Source organism: Poecile atricapillus, chromosome 4, assembly GCF_030490865.1.
Source record: "Poecile atricapillus isolate bPoeAtr1 chromosome 4, bPoeAtr1.hap1, whole genome shotgun sequence".
Taxonomy (NCBI): Eukaryota; Metazoa; Chordata; class Aves; order Passeriformes; family Paridae; genus Poecile; species Poecile atricapillus.
The window spans coordinates 37,967,219-37,988,121 of record NC_081252.1 but is presented as its reverse complement, the minus strand read 5'-3'; the positions used below and the strand labels follow the sequence as shown (position 1 = coordinate 37,988,121).

General features: G+C 37.3%; 1 protein-coding gene across 2 annotated transcripts in view; it reads right to left on the bottom strand.

Moving 5' to 3' along the window:
• Nucleotides 1-2,548: 2,548 nt before the first annotated feature.
• The window catches only part of TLL1 (tolloid like 1), a 128,219-nt gene continuing 109,864 nt past the window's right edge, over nt 2,549-20,903 (bottom strand). For both annotated transcript variants that reach the window (XM_058839014.1, XM_058839015.1), the window contains 5 exons: nt 17,886-18,011; nt 16,442-16,569; nt 11,409-11,622; nt 6,159-6,409; nt 2,549-4,549 (listed from right to left, as the gene is read on the bottom strand). In XM_058839014.1, the coding sequence (XP_058694997.1) occupies nt 4,415-4,549; nt 6,159-6,409; nt 11,409-11,622; nt 16,442-16,569; nt 17,886-18,011 (854 nt within the window). In that variant the 3' untranslated portion in view covers nt 2,549-4,414. The remainder of the gene's footprint in view (nt 4,550-6,158; nt 6,410-11,408; nt 11,623-16,441; nt 16,570-17,885; nt 18,012-20,903) is intronic.

Here is a 20,903-nt window from a genome sequence, read left to right as displayed (position 1 = left end):
GAAGGATGCATTGAAAAAGTAATACATCAGTAACAGTGCTGACTTTGGAGACTCTATTTTTTTTAATGTAATGTTGATAAGTTGTATCTCTGGTAGCTTTTTATTCTGTTTTTTCAGGAACTTTGTTTCTTCTAGCTCCTCTTCCTTTTTTCGACTGACCGATAAATAATTGAATCATAATCAGCAATGTTAAAATCAAAATCAGAGCAAGTCCTTTGGTAAGGTTCTGCCAACCTGTATGATCAGGTATGCTAATGTGATATAACCCATCCCCTCCTATTATTCATTTGGACCCAATTCCAGATCTGGAGTCAAAGCAAAATTCTCCTCCGGTTACTGGCCAGGTCTATATTAAGATTGAATACTTTCCTAAAATTGCATACACATATCAGGTCCCTCAACTCTGAGATCTGTAAATTTTGGCAGAACAGAACCATTTAATTATAAAAGTTCCAGTGAGCCTCGAGAGTGACCACTCTCTGTGGTGGTGCAGCACACACTCAGCCTGTGAGGTCAACAACAATTTCCTCTGTTAGGATAAATTAGGTGTGCCACTTGCACCCCAACAGCACAGCAAAAGTGCAAAACAGATTCCCCAGGTGGACAAAGCTTCCATCCAATTAATTTAATTTTTACAGTGGTGCAAAAGCAATCTGCTTTAAATGAAATATAACGCTGCAATATTGTGTTAAGGATCTGATTTGGCTCTCACCCATGCTTAGGTGAACTTGCTGTTTCATGGGTCTCACAGCAAGGCAATATTACTCAAATATGTTGTAGGCTACAACCAAAGGCCAGCAGAGAACAGAAAATCTGCTGTGCGTGCACCTACCTTGCTTTATTCACTTCAGCTTGACCATTTTAACTGCTTTCACTGATGACTTCTATTCTTTTTAAACTTTTTTTCTCTTTTGTTTGAGTTTTTTTTAAGGACACGAGGAAAGCCTCTCACAAATGTACCTTACTTTCCCTCTTATCTGAGCGTGATAGTGATCATGGGATTTGGTCTGCTACAGACTTAAATTCTCCAAGAGCCTGTCAGCCATGCAGGCTGTACCAGTACATTCCAGAACCAGTACATTCCATCAAAAAAAACACTTCATGCTGAATTTAATACTAAAGAATAATACTCAGCAAGACATCAGCTCTTTATGTAGTTGAGAAGAAAACTTTACTATATGCTCCAGGAAAAGTAATTTAAATCCAGTGACTATGCCACAGTCAAAAAAAGTTTGTGTCAAATAGGAAGCAGAAAAGTATCATCTTCACCCTGATGAGAATGTTGCCAGTAAACACACTGTTACTAGACCTCAAAGCTGGAACTGCACATGTGGATAGCCCACACTGCTTTTCACAATTTCAAAAATCAAAATAAATTATTTTTTCATTATTTTCTTATTGTTAGGCTATTTATAAGGCATACTTCTCCTATAAGGGAGGAGTTCACTGCATATGTCATTTTTCATTACATCAGGAAAAATCTCCTTGGACTTGTAAATAGCTGTTCTAAATAGCATCTGATAGCACCACGAGGCACTGACTAGGATCATGGCCAACGAGAAGATAGAACCCATATGGTCCATTTATCACCAAGATAATCATTAAGAACACCTTCTGCATTTTCACCACTCTGAAGCATATGACATATACAGAGGAATAACCAATCAGAGAAATAAAATCTAATTTTGTATTTGAAGTTATGGCAACTAATCTCTTCTGACTTCTACATATTCCATGTGAAAAAATCCCAGAAATGCTGTGCTCAAAGTGCAATACTTTTGAGTATTGGCCATAAAGACCATATGACCATAAAGAATCACAGGGTTTTGGAAATACACCATAATGTGTTGCCCGCAGTCCAACCTCTTCTTCATCCATTCCTGCTGCACTATTCAACATAGGACAGCAGGATTTATACAGGGGCTCTAAGAATAAACAACAACAAAAGAAAGCTTTCCAAAAATGAATGATCTTGGCTCAACCCTGTGGTTATTAGAATAATCCTAAAGGGGAATAAGAAAGCCAAATTTAGAGAAAAGAAAGGCTTTAGCAAACAGAGAGAGATAATATTAAGGGGAGACCAGAACAGAAAAGTAGAAAATAAGATAGCATGGAAACTTGAATTTGCTCTCAGCCTCAGACATTCCCAGCTCCTTTTGATTAACCATGCCAGGGAGATAATGATTCTGCTGCTGCTTGCTTTTCCTCTTAGAAATTCAAGCACTGGAATTCCACCCAGCTGATAAATTATGTAACAGCATCAAGAATACACATTTTATTTTTTTAAGTTTAGTAATATCTCTGCCTGAATTTTGTAGTAAATGACCTTGGAGAAAATGTTTGTAGTTCATTTCTTGATCAAACAATGTGAAAAATGAGCCAAAAAGACAGTGGAGCAGCATTATAAAAACCACAGAAATTATTAAATTTTTGAACTTCACACATATCAGCTATCTAAAAAAAAAAAAAAAAAAAAATATATATATATATATATATGAGTAATAACAGGGTTGTTAAAACAAGCAAAGAGACCTATACAGACATTCGGTTTTTATTTTTATAAAAAAAGGTCAGATTTATTAGTGCCAATGTATGTTCATAGAAGGAAACAAAAACTAAGCTAATTTGAGTAGCAACTTACATCAAAGGTTATCAAAATAATATTTCTCATAAGTGAAACATAATATTTATTTAAACTTGATTCTTGCAAACTAGAAGTCCTTGTTATCTGTCTATGAAGCCTTTAAAGAAAAGTTGCTACAGTCAAACAGGGTCCTGATAGAACTTGGCACATAAAGAAACAATTCCATATTCACCCATACAATACCTCTCACTCTCCTGGAGCACTCATTCATACAATACTTACATAATGCATATACATTATGACTAGAGCCATGTTCGGCCTAAAGCACATAGAATATCTCAGTTCTAAATGTAACATATCTCTACATCAAAAGCAGGTCACTGTATTTACAGCAGATGATCTCTCTCTGCAGATGGGGCTTTTGCTTGAAGATCCTTTTGTTAGCATATGCTAAGATGCTTGAGTTGTCAGATTATTTATCAAATTAGAAGTGTATCTACAGGAAGATCTGTCTGATTGTGTGCGAGGATTCTAAGGCAATAATAGTAGTTGTTCCACAGGAATAGCACTGCCATTGCAACCCACTTTCCATAGGAGCAGTAAAGCCTTCCTTCTCCAGATGCAGCCAGGTATAGTGAGACATTCATGATCTGCAAACTGTTGGCTCAAAAGTCTAAAACTTCTTGGTTTGTTTGTTTTTTTTTAATGTTCATGGAATAGCACCATAGGAATTCACACTTCATATCAAAAAAATCCTGGGTCTGTTGTTTTGTTTTGCTTTTTTCACCATCGTGGATAGTCTTACTCTTAGGAAAAAAAAAACTAACAAAAACCTCTTTGGGAAACTTGTCTTTTGGACACTACTGCAGCTTCATTTCAGAGTAACTGAATCAGGCAAATAGCTCATCCACAAAAAGGTCCAAAGAAATAAAGCTTAGCAGTGGTTTCAAATGTACTGCTGAAAACAAATTCAGTAGGAGGACTTTCAGAGGATCCTTGACTACTTCTCTTTCTCATGGATACAGACTTTGATTCAGTCTCTTTCTATATTCAGTGCAAAATAAGAGCACATCATCAGAGATAGCTTACTTAACCAGTAAACCAAACATTTTCAGATGCTTACACCATTAAAATTCAGTCAACTGGTGATTGGTCACTAGTGATGACTGATGTAACAGTTCAGAGTTCTCAGTCATTAGTAAAACAAAATACTCTATAAGATCAGTTATGTTTCAGAAGTAGGATTTTCCAGTTTCAGAACACTGACAACCTGATATGACAGGTGAATTTGTAAAAAATACAGAACAATGCAGGAAGGCCCATCCATTTCATATCTTCTTTCAAGTCCTTGTACACACTGTACGCAGGATTCAAAGTCAAAGCAACTAGGTAGAAGGACAGTATTTTGAGTGTGTGACCTAAAAGAGCCTCTTTTCCTCCTATACACCATACAATTGTCAGAAGGAAGAATGGTCTGCAGGGTCACTTCCCCCGAATGAAACTGATTGAATCCACACACGGCTCTAGCAAATACTGGACCATAAACAAAAGCTTTTATACTCTCCCTGCATGCCAAGTCCTTTCACAAGGTCTGCAGAGACAGTCAAGTATGGAGCCTGCACATCATCATCTTGACTATTCCACTGGGGTAGGTGATTTTCTTCTTTTATTTATTTCAGTCTCTGGTCTTATAAGTCAGCATTTCAACTGAACTTATATTAAACATTTGTGCTAATAACTTCAGTTTTTAAAAAAATGACACGCCTTCCTTCCTTTCCACTGTGCATTCTTTCTTTATCACTCTTCTTTTCTGGCATAGAGGTTCTTGTGTTATTTTTTGGTGTGCATGCTATCTGGATATTTTATACTTCTGTATCGTATATGAAATCCTTTCTTGTTGATTGTATCATCAGTGTGAAAGTGAAGCAAAAGATACTCTCTTGCTGAATAAATTTCTTCTGGTGGCTGAAATAAATGAATGAAAAGAAAAAAATTATCTGTCCATTCTTTATACTCATTCACTACTTTTTGTTTCCTTATGAATATTTCTCTTTTCCTGCTACACCTCATCATGTAATTCCACTGTCTCATACAATGCCATCTGACATCATCAGACAAAATATTCCATCTCATTGTACTCTCAGTTATAGACTAGGAATTTTAGAAGCAGACTGAGGAAATAACCTAAACTAGTTTTTCTCTAGTTCTGCTGGAGCAAGAAAGTGACTGGGCAGGACCATATACAATATTCTAAATTTAGATAAATAACAGAGGCCAATACCTATTTTCTGTCTTACTCTTCACAGCCTTCATGATGTCCTTTTTTACTACTGAAACACATTGATCAGAAGTATCAGCTGAATTACCAAATCCTCCTTCTAAAGTTGAGAAGGTGGTAAGATGTACTAACAGACATTTTTCCCACTCCAGTTTGGATCATTTCGATTTTTACATTCAATAGCTTTTCTACTTAATTGTGTCTATCCTATGTGGCATCTGAAGCCATTCATTTACATCTTATCAGAACCAAACCACCACCACTGATGCTCAACCATTCCACCCCAAGCCCCCAAAAGAAGAAAATAATTCAGCCCATTTTTTTGTTCATTGCCCTTCTACTTGTAAAATACAGTAACTTGTAAAGAAAAATATTGTTTTGTGTAAATTAGTAGAGTTTAGACTCAGCTGTAGCATTTCCCTTAGAATACATCCCCTACAACTCAAGTGGAAGCACCTTTTGTGCATCATTACTTAGTGTTCAAAAATGCACTAAAAGGATTTAAGCCAGTTTACAGATAACTTGTCTAAGACGTTTGATCCAGCTCAGAGGCTGAAAAAAGTGACACTTAAGAACTCTTGTCATCTCTTGTAGAGTCTTTGAAGCCTTTTATTTAGGCAAAGATTAGATGTTTGAAAGTGTGCTTGCACTGGCATACATGTAAGAATTGATGAGGGCCTGTGGGATCACTGCACCAGTTTTCACAAGGCAGGCAGCCAGCAGACCAATCAAGTCTAAAATGAGAAATAGGATACAACACTTTCAGGGTGTCATCTGGCCAATTTCCTCCATGTCTCACTGTTAAAATGTGTCAGAATACATATAGGATTTCAAGGTTTTCTTAAGGCCCATATTAATCACCCGAGTTAGGAGCACCTTTTTTCCTAAAATCAGATTTAAAAGTCAATGAGTACACTATAAATACTTCCCAGATGCCCCTCACTGCAAAATGTGGCTTCTTTCCAATTCAAAGAACTTTAATGTGATAATTTTCAACACTGGTGCATTTCCTTCTATGTAAGGAAATAAAGCTGCTAAATTTTCTTTGTGTGCTGGTAAACATGCCAGTTACTTAAAGCTTAACATAACATACTTTGATCAAAAAAATAGGTAAGAATATTTATTGAGGCAAATATTTCAATATTGTACTATAAGCCTGCAAATTTATACATTAAAATCTGAAGGAGATAATCTAGCATCTTCACTAGAAGGTGTAGAAACTAAATCTCATGACTCGTACCTTCCTCTTACTCATTCTGTAGAAACAAAAAATAAAAAGGTTTATACCTAACTTACCCCAGACCCACAAAATCGACCAAGTCTCACTGCTGTTTTATCATGACCATCAAAAAGCTCCACGTAATCATAGCCACAGTCTGCCTCTTCCTCAACCTCGAAAGTCTGGAACATTAACTCGACGCGAGAGCCGCGCTCAGCCACCAGCAGCCAGTCGCAGTCTGCCTGAACCGGGTAGTTGTTATCACCAAACTGGGCGTGCGAGTACAGGTCCTTGGGCTTGAGTTCAGCTTTCAACCGACCACCACACTCTAAATGGAGGGAAAAAAGAGATGAAGAAACTCATTCAGTACAAACCTATGTTTTCTTGTCATAGATGCCCAGTCTCATTCAGGCTGAGTGCATTCTAACGCTGCAAGCAGGTCACCCAAGCTGAGAGCAAAGTATGACACAGTACGACTGTAACCCCATTCTGAGTTTTCTTATATAAGTTCTCTTTTATAACTAGAGAGACCTGAACATAGTTCATCATATTCAAGTGAAAGACAAAGACAGGGAGCACCAAAGGAATGTGGCTTTAGCAGTATGACAGTCTTTGGGTAGGCACTGGAAAGGTTCCTGTGGCCAGCAAGGCAGTGGCTGTAAGGGTACCCACATTTCAGTGGTGACGCTTCCACAGCAGTTAATGACACTATTTGCAAGTGACAGGGGAGGGATCAGCTCCAGCACACATATAATCAGTGACTGAGTGCAAAACTCTTTTGTTTCACAGTAGTGTCAGCTTTAACCGCAACTTAGCACCAGCCCAATACAAAACAGCACAGCAAAGTTTGCTACCTTGTTTGCTGTGCATTTCAAGAGCAGGCCTTTCTCTGCAAAAGAGTGGGCTAGGAGAAAGCTACCGCTACCAGAGAAAGTCTTGTAGCTGAAAGCTTGTTCTTGAGGCAAGCCTTCGGCAAGAGAGCCATGCCTTTTGTCAAAACCATTGTTTTGGCATAAATCTCTGCTTGTACGCAGTTGCAAAATGGATTTAGGGCTTTAGAGCTTGTTTGTAACTGCTCAAAGAGTCTAGAGTTTAAACATTACTTAGTTTTAGTGTATAGGTGAATAAGGTGTACAATAAATAAATAAAAGTGTTACTAGAACCCAGTGAAGAACAGATGAAAATTGTACTTAAGAGAAAAAACACTTTGTTTCCAAAATGCATCATATTTCCAAATGGTGGGTGGAGGTGTTTTTACTTTACATGTATGAAGATTGCAATACAAACAGAATAATTTCATTCTGGTTTCTCATCAAGAACAAATCATGTCTCACAGCACTTGATAAAAACATCGAGTGCAAATGAGCTTGAACAAAATACCGAGACTCACAAGTTTAGATATAATTTTTATAAATAAACAAACAGATAATTTTATCTACATTTAAAAATATGTAGTATTATTGACTGATCATTTTAGAGTAAACTAAAACAAACAGCAAGATTCAAGTCTTTCTAAACTTTGGTGAAGAGACACTTTGAATTTTACTTCATGGACTCCACCACTAAACATGACCTATTGCACTATTACATTGTGAGGAGTCACATTTCAGCTGAGAGTTAATAATGGCAATGACCAAATCCGTGCTCTTTAAAAAGAGTGATTTTTTTCTTAATAGGGAAATGAAGGAATAAAACCAGGAAATATAAATTATGTAAGTAACCTGTTATGCATTGTCAATTCAATCTGAAATTTTTCACTCTTAAGAAACAAATAGGAGCACATGATAAAAAATTGGCAAGAAAGATAGTTCAAACAGTTATTTCTCATTGATATTCTAATTTACTGTTTATTCTCCCTATTCTGAATTTCATTTGCTTCCTTTTTTGTTTTGTTTGGGTTTTTTGGTTGTTGTTTTTAGGGTTTTGGTTGGTTGTTTGTTTTGGGTTGTTTTTTTATTGAGGGGAGAGGGGGTTATTTTTGGTTTATTTTTTGTTTTTCTGGACTCTTGCCAATATTAGGAACATCTCCCTGCCTCAGACACCAAACAGCTGCAAACAAGAAAACTTTTAATGAACTGTCTGCATTCTTTCCCTCTGTTTGTTACAAAGGACGGGAGCTTAAAGGAAAGTTGTAGCCATACAACCACAGAAAATGGCAATTCCTGTTCCCCTGCCCTTCTCTCACAGATTATAGCCTCATATTTTAGAATAGAAATTACAAGCCAAATTTTCATTTTCTTAAGAATTAAGCTGCAGTTTCAGAAGTCTGCATCCAGCCTGCACAACGAGGCACTGTGCTGGGACACGTGGGCCAGGCACAGAACAGAGCAGAGCCATGCAGCTCTGCTTGCTTAGCCTTGGTACCAGAGCTAACCCACCACAGTTCCCACTGTGCGGGCACCGCTGCCCTGCTGCAGGCAGGGTGTATGCCTCTGACTGTAAGGAAATATGACCAGCTTGTAAAATGATGGGGATCTGGTAGCTTCAGTGAAAGACTCTTTCTAGATCAGCCAAGGCACAAGAACCCTCTCATGTTTCATGACCTTTCTGGGGACTTTAAGACTTCTTACGAACATAAGAAACAGATCGAGCAGTAGTTTCCTGACTGTTTAACAAGCCAGACATTTGGGAAAAGCTTAAACACCATCTGAACTAATGAAACAAGATTATAAATTTGATTCAGCACTCCCATACTGAATTATTACAGCTATTCTGGAAGTAACACAGGCCTCTAAACTAAGTGACATCTGAGATACCCAAATTTGTTCGAGACATCCTCCCAGCACTGGCAGATATGAACAGGACCTACAGTAGATCTGCAACCTCCTAGAGCAGTGGCTGGAAGCCAGGCACCATAAATGAAGCTGTCCAGAAGAGAGCTAGATGCCTTAGTTAGGGCAGATAGATCACTCCCTGAGCAATGATGTTTAATGTTCTGGCAGGAGCACTTTTATGAATTCCTCTTGGATGGGTTATGCCTTTTCTGAGAGGGGAAAATATGACAGAATCTTCTAAAACTGTGTTGCACTTTCAAAACAGCATTTTATAAGTTTTGCTCCACCCAAGGAAGCTTTTCTATTCAGTTTTTTTAAACGTTACTGTATTTGCTGCTACATTTTTATCCTGTTTTCCGAAATATTAAATGGAAATTTTTAAACTGGATAGCGCTTCAAGCCAAAAAGTGTCATAGAAGGGAAATCAACATCATCGACAACCAGTGACTACTGGAATAATAAGGGGCCATTAAGTCATGAAGATGCCAGGAATGCAGCAGCAGAGACAGCTCTGGTCATAGAATCCAGCTACTCGTTTCACTGCTGTTGTGTTACACCAGTCCTGTCACTGAGTGAGTTCTGCCAACACGTTACAAGTGACAGGAGCAGTGTCCTCAGCACTCCCTGGATCAAACACAACCTTCTTTTGCACGCCATCAATTATTATTATTATTATTAAATAATAATTATAAATAAATAATAATAGTCTATTTCCATTGCACACCATCAATTATTCTTTTCTAGAAAAGATGAACTAAGGGAATACAATCCTCTGCCCATACACTTGTTAGGTATCTGTTCATTCACACATGTGCCCAGAGCACAAATTCTCACAGAATTCTCACAGAGCATTCGTGTTTGGCTCAAGACTGGAGGAACACGCTGCAAGACCTGAGTTGTCCCTCATTCAAGCACTACCTCCAGGTACATGCCCAGTGATGAAGGTGTATCTCAGGGAGCAGTCTGTGCAACAGCAGCTGACAGAAATCAATGTCCTCTCTTAAGGATGTAAACATTGTAGTTTTTTACTACATTCTTAAAATCTGGATAGATTCTATTTTTGTCAGTTTCTCAGAAAAGCACATGCTTGTCCATGCTGTGAATGTTTTTATATTTAAGGCACATAAAACTCAGCAGATATGAGGGAAAATTCAGCAGTCATAACAAAATTTGCAATCTTTAGAATTTAGACAGTATACATCTGAACTTTATTCACATACTGACTGCTCTAATTCTGCAAACTGAAAGTGAGGGCAATAAATGAGACAGCAGTTCTACAACACCTGTTCTAACAAGAGTTCTAACCTTTAACTATATACCCTGAGGTAATTAAAAATGGGTAGTTATTACTTCTATTTTTTCATCTAAGGGAAAATGTTACTGTAGTAGGAAAGGCAAAACACTTCATACTTGTAAAAGAGGATTTTCCACAAGAAAAACAAACTGAATTATAGGTATCTACTTTCACTTTCAAGGCCCAGTTCATAAAGATTTCATATCATGTTGTCTACTTTCTTTCTCTGAAAGGGAAGTTAAATTACTAAAGATTTTGAATTATTCAGAAAAAATCAGAAGGAAAAAAAGACAAAATGCCAGCATTGATATACATGAGGATTTTTTAGATGAGTATTACACAGCAACTTGATGGATACTTTAGCTAATATCATATTACATTAACAGTGACTCATCACCTTGATTATTCTATTAGTAACTATTACCTGTCATTAAACCTTATCTCCTAGCAGATATATTTATGAAATATTTTCTGAATTATTTATTGCCTGCATAAATAAGAATGAACTCTGGAAAGGAAAGACAGACATTATAATTGAAGATTAAAATAAAGGCCAAGAAACCCCAAATCCCCTTGTTTTACTTCAGGCACTGGATGTTCAGAGCTTCAGCACTAGAGGCCACTGTAAGCCAAGCAACACCGGGGGGAAAAATCTGCACGCTGAAAATGTCACAAAAACTCTCTTAATGCAATTACAAACCATTGTTTCCAACTTCAGGGACTTCTGCCAAACAAGAAAATTGAATGGTAAATATGAAGAACATTATATTCTAAAGGTCCTGTGAAAGTCTTCAATGTTGTTCTTTTCTTATTCTTCTTTGGTTTGTCTTTCCTTTTAAGCACTACAGGAAAGAAATATCTGTTTACATGAAACCCAGGTTTTTGTTTAAGTTAGAACAGGAAAGCAATGGAAGTGCACCACATGTCCCAGTTAAGCCCTGTCATTACAGATACAGTGAAAAGATATTCAATCTTTTATGATCTCAGATCATGAATCATGAGGAACCTCATTTCTCATCTGACTTTGTTTCAACACTTTTTAATTTCTTACCTATGAGAGAAAAACAGGGGAAAAGCAATATCTAAAATATTAGAGAATATTTTCTGCAATCTCAAACTTTTCCTACTGGGCTTAAGGCTTCATTAGATACAGCTGTTACTCTGTGAACTCATCCCATTCCTACAAAAAAAAGTCTGTGTATCTACCACTAAAGAACAGTGGGTAAGTTATTAGTAAAAAGCATGTCCTGATTTCTGACCTGTAGAGTGAGTTGCTTGGAAGCCTTTTCTTTGAACTGATGCATCAGAAATGAAGCGGAGAAACATTTTGTTTCCAGTAGCAATGAGAGGATCTGGTATTTTATTGCCACATAAACGTCCCAGGATTGGCGATTTTTCACTTTCACCATCAAACACTTCCAAGTGGTCATAAGCACATTCTTGATGTTGTTCTATTTCAAATTCATTGAATATCTAGGGAAAAAAAAATAAAATAAAATTACCCACTGTGGGTTGTATTTACACAGTACATACATATATATATATGCTATAGAATACAAGGATGCAGTTAAAATGACAGATTTAATATTACTGCCTGTACAAGCCTGTAGATTTGAATAACATTGATCTTGAGAAAGTGGAATAAAAATTAAGACACTGAACTTCAAGAGTGCATCATCCTTCATACAGAAAGGCATTAGAATCTTTATAACCGACTACTACCTATAAGAGAATATTAAATCTAGAATACTGCTGCCTTTCTGCTGAATTTGAACTGTTTTTAGGATTATTCCAAATTTCACAGAGCATTCAAAACAGCAGAAAGTCAGAAATTATTGCTTCCTTGCAGAGTTGAGAATTGATTGAAACATCTGCAAAACATAATGGCTCCCCCCGCCCTTTTTTAAAACCTACATCACACTGCAACTAAAGCCTCCGAGAATGACTTTTCCACATGAAGGTTTATGCATTAGTTCATTTTCTAATCTATTATCTAGAAATCTATTTTTTTTATTACAACTTAATGATGTTTTAGGTTTCACCCTTCATGCTAAGGTCACATTTTTGCTAGCAAAAGCATTGTGAAAAATAATAAAATTGTGTTAATTGGTCATTAGAACAAACTTCAGGCATTTCCAAAAAGTGTATGCCAGGCCTAACAGGGACTGTTAACATGCATACAACCTGCATTTCAGATCTGGAAGAGACTAGAATGATGTAAACAAACTTATTTCAAGGGGACATCTAAGATTTTTCAGATAAGACTTTTTTGACCAGGTCTAAATTTCAACAACAATATTGAAGCTTAATATCTTGTAATTTCCCCTCATGTAGACACTGTGAAAGCATCTTTGTAAATTTTGTATAGAATAACTTACAATTTAAGGTGAAATTCAAAATCTATTTTGTTCAACAAAATAGCACAAAAACACCAAGTACACATGATTTCATAAATAACCGTACAAATGTTTATAAAAATAAAACAAAACAGAAAGCCCCAAACAAAACCCCAAAACCCAAACAGAAAAGGATTAAGAAACAATAATTAAAAAGAATAAAACTGAACTATTAAATACTGAGCAAATATCACTACCAAACATTCTCTCTGGTACACCATAACAAATCTGACTACAAATCTGACTTACCAAATCACTTGTGGAACACAGAGTGTGAAAGGCAATAGTAATTTATATTAAGAGCTGACCTAAAGAATATGATAAAGAGCTAAGACAAAGTTTTTTTTCCTGGAGAACTTCAATATTCAGAATAACACTTGTTTTTTGTGAAGAGCTGTGTGATGCAGTGGATGCAGATCCATCCCACTGTAAAAGTTTGGGATTTACATTAAGGGACTGAAACTGCAGAGGCAATGAAAACAGCTGTACTGCAGTTGCTCCTACGGCTCTTAAATTGTGGTCAGCCATCCTACTTTTATGATGCCAACTATGTGTTGTCATTTATACCCAAATAAAATCCAATGGATTAAGAAAACCCCAGAAAGTTGAGAGACTAACTCTCAGTAAGGAAGTTTGTTAAACACAGTATTGAGTAAAGCCAGCCTGGAATCAATGGGAGCAATATGATGATCCAAAGGCAGCCTGCAGAAATTAATTTTCTTTTAGAGGAAAATTTTATCTGTTTTGTTCACTTCTCAACAGCATGAAAAGAGAACCCAACAAAACCAACACTCTCCAGGAAGCATATCTCACTATGAAGTGTAAGACACACTAAATATTTTTAATATTTAGCTTCTTACTGGGATCCCTAAGACTGCAGAAGCACAGGTATATGTTAAACAGGTATATGATAAACAGGTATATGTTTTATTGTGTCCCTCAAACAATAAATCTGTTGTGGTATAGCAGTCATTTCTAGCAATTCCAAAGCGAATGCAAGGAACTTGCTTTTTACAGGAAAATCAGATCTTAATAAGCATAATCTTTTAAAATCTCAAAATGCCTGATATTTTAAAACATCCAAACACTCCAATTTTTAAAAATCAGCCAGTTCCTTGCAGGTTTGAAAGAGGAGAACTAACACAAACTTCCCTTAAAGTTAAACATAACTGAATAGTTGTTGCCAACAGAGCTCACAAATGATCCAACAAAGTTGGTAGTATAAAATTAAATCACACCCTCTCTTCCTGGGACAAATACTTTTGAATTCCTACCTCACCACGACTATTTTAATCCCACGTGATTTGTCTCCTTAGTGGGAATGGTGTTCAGAGAGGTTACATATAGCTTCTGACCATCCAGCCCTTTCTATCTACACCACTCCACCGAGCAGATGTGTTGGTGGCACTTATGGACAGCTGCCTGGATGGGACACTTAAGTCTGTCTCTTGGAAACATCCGGCTGATTAGCTCATGAAAATCAGTCTCTCTACTACATACACTTTCAAAGCCACCTTTATCTACATGTTTCATTTAAAAGTTCTGAAGGGCATATCCTTTCTTCCATAGGCTTCTTAATTGCACCAAATACTTGAATTTAGCCTGTGCAGGAAGAGGCTTTTCAATGATTAGCAGAGTGAGGGCAATCACAACAAAAGATTAGTTTTTATAGGCATACCCCTCTTAAAAGAGAAAGTACAGCCTCACAATTCGTGTGGTTTGTTACCATGAAATAACCAATTCTCTTCTTGTTCAATTTGAGCAAGAAAACTAAGAAAAGTAAACTTAAATACAGCATGAAAGAAAAAATAATGATCCATTGTGTTATTATGGTATTAATATTATTCATATGGGACCTTGTTGTACTACACAACTTAAAGATATTATACACACATCATTTAGCAATTGACCCTAGTGGCTTGCACAGAAGAGCAGATCTCAGACTCTAAATCTTGGAGATATTGTTGAAAATTCTATCTAGTAAAATTCTGTCAATTTTTCCAATTCCATTGTCAAAAACCAATTTTAAAAGAACTTTTCTTTGCAAAGGAGATCATGGAAAATTTCACTGAAGATATCTGAATGTTGGAATTTTGCCTGATGTGGGTATAAGTATTGGAAAAACTTCTACAGTAACATGCTGTATATAGCTGGCTGGCTTTACTTTATTCACCCAGTATGAAGAATACTTTCTCAGAAGCAGCAGTATGAAGGCTGCCTGAATTAACAACATATTTTTCACCCTTGGAATGGACAGAGCATGCACACCACTCATTCTCCACCACCACCATCCCCTCCAGTACAGTTCAACTGTTTAACTTTTGGTGGACAGAGATCAATACACAATCCCACAGCAGCACCAGTAACAGGAGTGGTTTAACCCCAGGCAGCAACCAAGCCCCATACAGCTGCTTGCTCACTGCCCCATCAGTAGGCTGGGGAGAAAACTGGAAGTGTGAAAGACAGAAAACTTGTGGGCTAAGATTTTAATTTATTTAAGAGACATTTTAATAGGTAAAGAAAAATCTGCACCCACAAGTAAAGCAAAACCAGGAATGAATTCACTGTTTCCAATGGGCAGGCAGGTGTTCAGCCATCACACAGGCTACATCACATGTAAGGGGTACTTGGGAAGACAAGCACCATCACTCCAAATACCATCCCCTTTCTCCTCCTCCCCTTGTTTGATATCCTGAGCAGGATGGCATATAGTCTGGAATATCCCTGTGGTCAGTTGGGGTCACCTGTCCTGGCTGTCTCCCCCCCAGCCTCCCATATACTCCAACTTCCTTGCCAGCAGAAAAAGCCTTGGTTCTGTGTAAGCCCTGCTTAGCAATAACAAAAACATCTCTGTATTATCAACACTGTTCAGCACAAATCCAAAACACAGGCCCCTACCAGCCACTGTGAATAAAATTAGCTCTATCCCAGCCAAAACCAAGACAAAGGGTTAGGGTTTGGCTAAGGTCAGTAGTTATGAGATTGCAATATACCTTTCATCCCTGCAAGAGTATTGGCTATTGCTTTTACCTCTGAAACAGAGACATCTCTCTCCTTAACTTTATTTGCTCCAAAACAGTTTAAAAATCAATTTATGAAGTTTAAATATATGTAAGGCCCGCTTTTGTTGTGGCTGGCCTGCAAGTAAGCTGCTGAAGAAATACTGGGGCTGAGCTGAAAGCAAAAATGCCATGGACAGGACTGTGCCTCATACAGAGGCTACATAACCTCAGTAAACCTGCAAAGCTATCCAAGCTCTGGTAGGCCTGTCTTTGGACACCAGCACTGTCCTCAGCCAGCTGGACACAAAATTCACAAATCTACTGTGGGCTGCTCTTCTACTTCTGTTAAAATTTGAGGCCACTTTTAAATGAGAAATCCAGATTCTCAGGGCTTTTGTATCATTTTTCCTAAAAAAAAAACCAAAAAACCAAAACCCAAAACAAAACAAAAAACCCACCAAAACAAAACAAAAAAACCCAAAAAATCCAAAACCAGGAAAACATGTACACATATGGCCAGTTCATAACTCAAAATTTTGCTTCTTCTATATATTGGAATTTGTGTAAATGGCCTCTGCCACATTTGCCAAAACTCTGCACATATTTTATGAGTTGCAACAATGGTACAGTAAAGTCTGACAGGAGGAAAGTGTTCCTCCTGCCTTTGCTGTACAGAGTACTTCCAATCACCATAAACTTAAATCACAACTCTATGATATTGAGTAGTCCCTGTTGGCCAGAAATGGACAGGAGTCAGCAAGTTTTTAAAATAGTTTTCCTCTGGGATGCAAACTGACAGCAAAGTTTAATAACAGTTTTGTATCATTGAGCAGTCATTTGAGAAGCTGATTTGATGGAAGAAAAGCTAAAAAGGAAGGGAAGGCAGAGACTCACCAGTTTGACCCTCTGTCCAGGGGTGGCACTGATTTCCCACGTACACTCCTTCCTGCTGGGATACTTGTCAGGCCAGTTGGGACTTGTGATGATGCCATTGGGACTGTGGATCTTCTGCTCACACTCAGCTGTGCCAACAGTGATAGCATCAGTTAGTCTGCACTCAGAGGTAGTCAAAAAGTACTATTTTTGTCAGGGCAGCCACTAAGCGGAAAGGATTTTTAGGAAGATAGGTAAGCATGCTTTTCCCATCAGTCCTGTGTTTTAGAGCATTAACTCAGCATATTTCTTTATGGATTATTGTGAAACATACACTGTTTACAATGTATGGCTTTTTTTCAGAAAAAAAATCTTATACAGGAATGAACATAAGATAACTATTAAAAATAAATCAAGTATTTTCCCATTCCCCCCATTCTACATACAAGAAAGTGTGTAAATCCATATGAAAAATCTCACTACACCAACTTGAAAGGAAATTTCTTGGACAATTTTTTTTTCTCTTCTTGGTAATTTTCACTGCTGCTACAAAGCAATTGATTTGTAAAGCACAGTTTCTAGGTATACATATACACAACTCAAGAACAGCTAAGACTAAACTGTGAATATCTACAAAGAACAACTTAGTCACTGACTTTGGAACTAAACCACTAGTACCCAGAACTAAAAGAAGGCATTTTTGTATTTGGTTTTAACAATCTCAAATTGTGCTCTAAATATCAGAGAATTATTTGAAAATAAAACATTAGAGTAGATGCAAGCAGCATTCCAAAACCAGTGAAAATGCAAATGATTCTCAAAGGGCATGTCTTTACTCTGAGATTAAATCCATGCTAGAAAACATTAAGACATTACAGCAGCTCACATGATATTGCACACTTGAGGTTCATTTGCAGAGAATTGGAATTCTACTTAAGTCACAAAGCCTATTGTTTCCTTAAAGGTAGCCACACCTTGAGAGAGTCAAGAGGAATAGAGATGCATAGGGCTTTGACTGGGACTTAGATTGTCTGAATATGTTGCCTAGAACAAACCCAGAAAGGGTTGATATGGTTCCAACCTGGCTGTGGGGATACTAACTGCTTCTGATAGCAGCAAATCATGACTTTACCAGGCTTCTCTCCAGAAACTCTACCCCTGCCTTAGATAAATACTTTATTGGAACTTTAAATAATCTACACTTCACAGAACTATTGAACGTAGCACTCTGTGCCAATGGTGTCAAATTTTCCAGATTTCATTCCTGTGTACCTCAAACTCAGCCCACACAAATGCTGGGGATGGAGAGGATGGGAAAGGGGAGGGATGTTGTAGTACTTCAGCCCAAATGTCTAAAACCCCATTCCCAAGAATTTTTTTCCGTTATTTCGTGTGAAAGGAGAGCTGCAGAAAGCTTTCTGCAAGACAGCTGTGTAACCAACCACTCCAATGCCTTCCTACTCACCTTCCTTGCAGTCATGTTTATTTTCGTGTAGCACAAACCCATTCCGGCACTGGCAGACGTAGCTCCCTACCGTGTTGATGCACTCATGCTGGCAGCCACCGTTGTCCTTTGAACACTCATCCTTGTCTACAAAACACACAAGCAGCTCAGGTGAGCACACAGCAGCCAGCAGACCCTGCTACCAAGAGGAGCACGGAGCCTGAGGCTGAGCAGGATGAGCTACAGCACAGTCACTCTTCCCAGTAAGGCACTTCTGTGGTGCCTCAGTTCTAGTCACTCTTTGCTCAGCCTGCAGCCTTGCACTGTGGCACAAAGAGTCTGTCTCATCTTTCTAGGAAATGACCATTGGTTCCTGAGGGAGAAGAACACTAGTAAAACAAACAAGCTAGAACAAAGGAGGAAAGATATTCACCAGCTTTTACTCTTTCAAGTGGCCTAGCTGGTAAAAGTTTCATAAATAACCAGTTTTGTTTTATTAAACAATGGTAGTGTAGTTTATGGACAACACAAATTATTCCAGCTTTGTACAAATTCCACAATTTAATGGTGATATCTTGAAAAGAACATATAGATCAAAAAAGACTTCAGCTTCTACACATTAAACATGTAAGAAGAGAAAGATTTCACATAACTTTTTCTAATAAGCTGGGCTTTTTTTCCCCAGCAGAGTGACAGTGTGCTTTTAACGAATCTGGACATTACAGAACATCACAAAAAGAAAAACATGTCATTGAAAGGAAAAAAGAGAAATTGGCATTAGTTACTTCAAGAGCTACAGTATAGCATGCAGTTCTGTTTATTAACATATAATCCTTCAAAAGAGCTTTTAGTGTGTTAGAAATAAAGCAGAGAGTAGTGGAGGAAATATGACCTGCATTAAACAGCTACAAATTCATTGCATGGACAAAAGCCAAACTAGATTAACAAGCTGTCATTGCAGCAAGAGGCCTCAGCTGCCACGCTTCTATGTCATTCAGCTGTTCTTGTTTTAGGTGAGGCTGGTCCCTTTAAAAGAGGCAGACTGCTCCTGACATGTATAAGCACATATACATGTGTATATATGTATATACATGTGTACATATACACATAAGCACATATGTGTGCACATGCACATAACTATAAATGGACACACACACAGAGATGTATACATTCTTAGATATAAAAATATATGCATATAAATATATATATAAACACACACATATTAAACCTCCCCTGTATTTTACTAAATGTGCCATTTCAACGTGCCAAAGTGAAGGGGAAAAAGAGTAAAGGAATTTTGGTCATCCCAGAGGTCTGGTTGCTGTGGGTTGGAATACAGTACATTTACAGCCTTCAATCTTATTTACCTTGGAAAGCAGCAGTTAACATTATCTCCAAACAGGGCAACATGATATTTCAGATTTCAGCAGGTACAGCAAGAATTTCTACAGATTAGAAGCCACTATGGATAATTTAAGTCTCTTTTCATTGTCTTACTCATGCATTTTTTCCCCTGCCCTTACTGATGCTCATATTCAGTAACATAATTAAGGAAGTTTGCATTGTAATTGCATACAAGTCATCTTCCTCTGCCAAAATGTATTCAGCACTTGACCCATTGACTTGCAGGTCTTTCCATAAAAATCAGCCTCTACTTAAAATACAAGATGATAACGTGCATTTATAGGTAAATTCTGCAAGTCAGACCCAAGCATCCACTGCATTTTGTACTGTAAATATCAAATCTGTTTGCATTAAAACTTTTTGAAAGCTTTCTGCACATATGAATGGATCTGAAGGTAAAGAAAGTTGAAAACATAGATACCTCTTGGAATCATCCATTCAAAGAGATACTACTTGTCATTTTGATGAAGGAAGGAAGCATAGAAACTCAACAATACACTATTTATGCATCTTGCAAAGCAAGTCCCTGAGGTAGCAAATCTATGCAATTTCAAACCCGTCATAATTTTGCAAAAGCTATCATAAATTAATTCCACAATGCAAGTGAAGAACAGTAACAAGCAGCTGAGAAATAGAACTAATATGAAGTCTTCAATATTCCCTCCTAAGCATTAGTTTGTAATTTTCCACCAGAAATAAACAAAATAAAAGGAAGGCAAGCTCAAAATGCATTCAAATTAGGTTTTCAAGTACAGAGTAGGTGCATAAATTCTAAATAAAAGCTCTGTCCATTTTCATCATCCACCAAACTCTGTGAAAACACTGAAAAGTATTTTAACGTTAGATATGCTTATATTCTGTAAAATAATCTCTTAGGAGACAAGTGCACAAGCAAATTGTCCCATGTTGGATGTCCTCAGAAACGAAATAATGGACAGAAGGCGGAAAGGAGAAGTTTTGGAACACATTTGAACTACAATAATTACTTGTACATAGTTAATCAAGGATGCAACTGTTGAACAAGCCTTCCTCACACTTCATAATTGAGAACAGACTTTCTGTCAAATTGATTGCCCAGTTTAAAAATTTGTGAAAAAAAAACCAACCCAACAACAATTAGTCTGTATTAGTTACAAGAACAAATGTTTTGCCATGTAAAAACAAAGCCATTTGTTATGCTGACAGATGGAAATGAGTCCCCCCAATTTTGAATGGATACTTTCTTTCTTTTCTCATTTCAGTATTTAGAAGGAAAGATCCATTCTCAAGAAAATGAGAGATTGAATCATTCTGAGGACAAATGCTCATACCTCTGAGACCCTCAGAGGCCACCAGTCTGTGAATAATACGTACTCGGCATGAAGGGACCTGTATTAAGTCCTTGCAAGATTCAAAAACAAAAATTTTCTCTTTGCAGGCAGCTTCCTTGTCTGTGGAAAAAAAGGTACCAGGATGGCACCAGAGATGAGTTTGTGTTCAAGGCTAGAAACATTCTATCTTCTCTTTTTAACTGCTCAATGAATCACCCCCCAAGAAAAGGTGTCCCGACAAACCTCATTTCTACATTACATCAGAATCCATGTATATTTGAATGTTTATGCAAAGAATCAATCATGTTTCTTCAAAACACTGAAG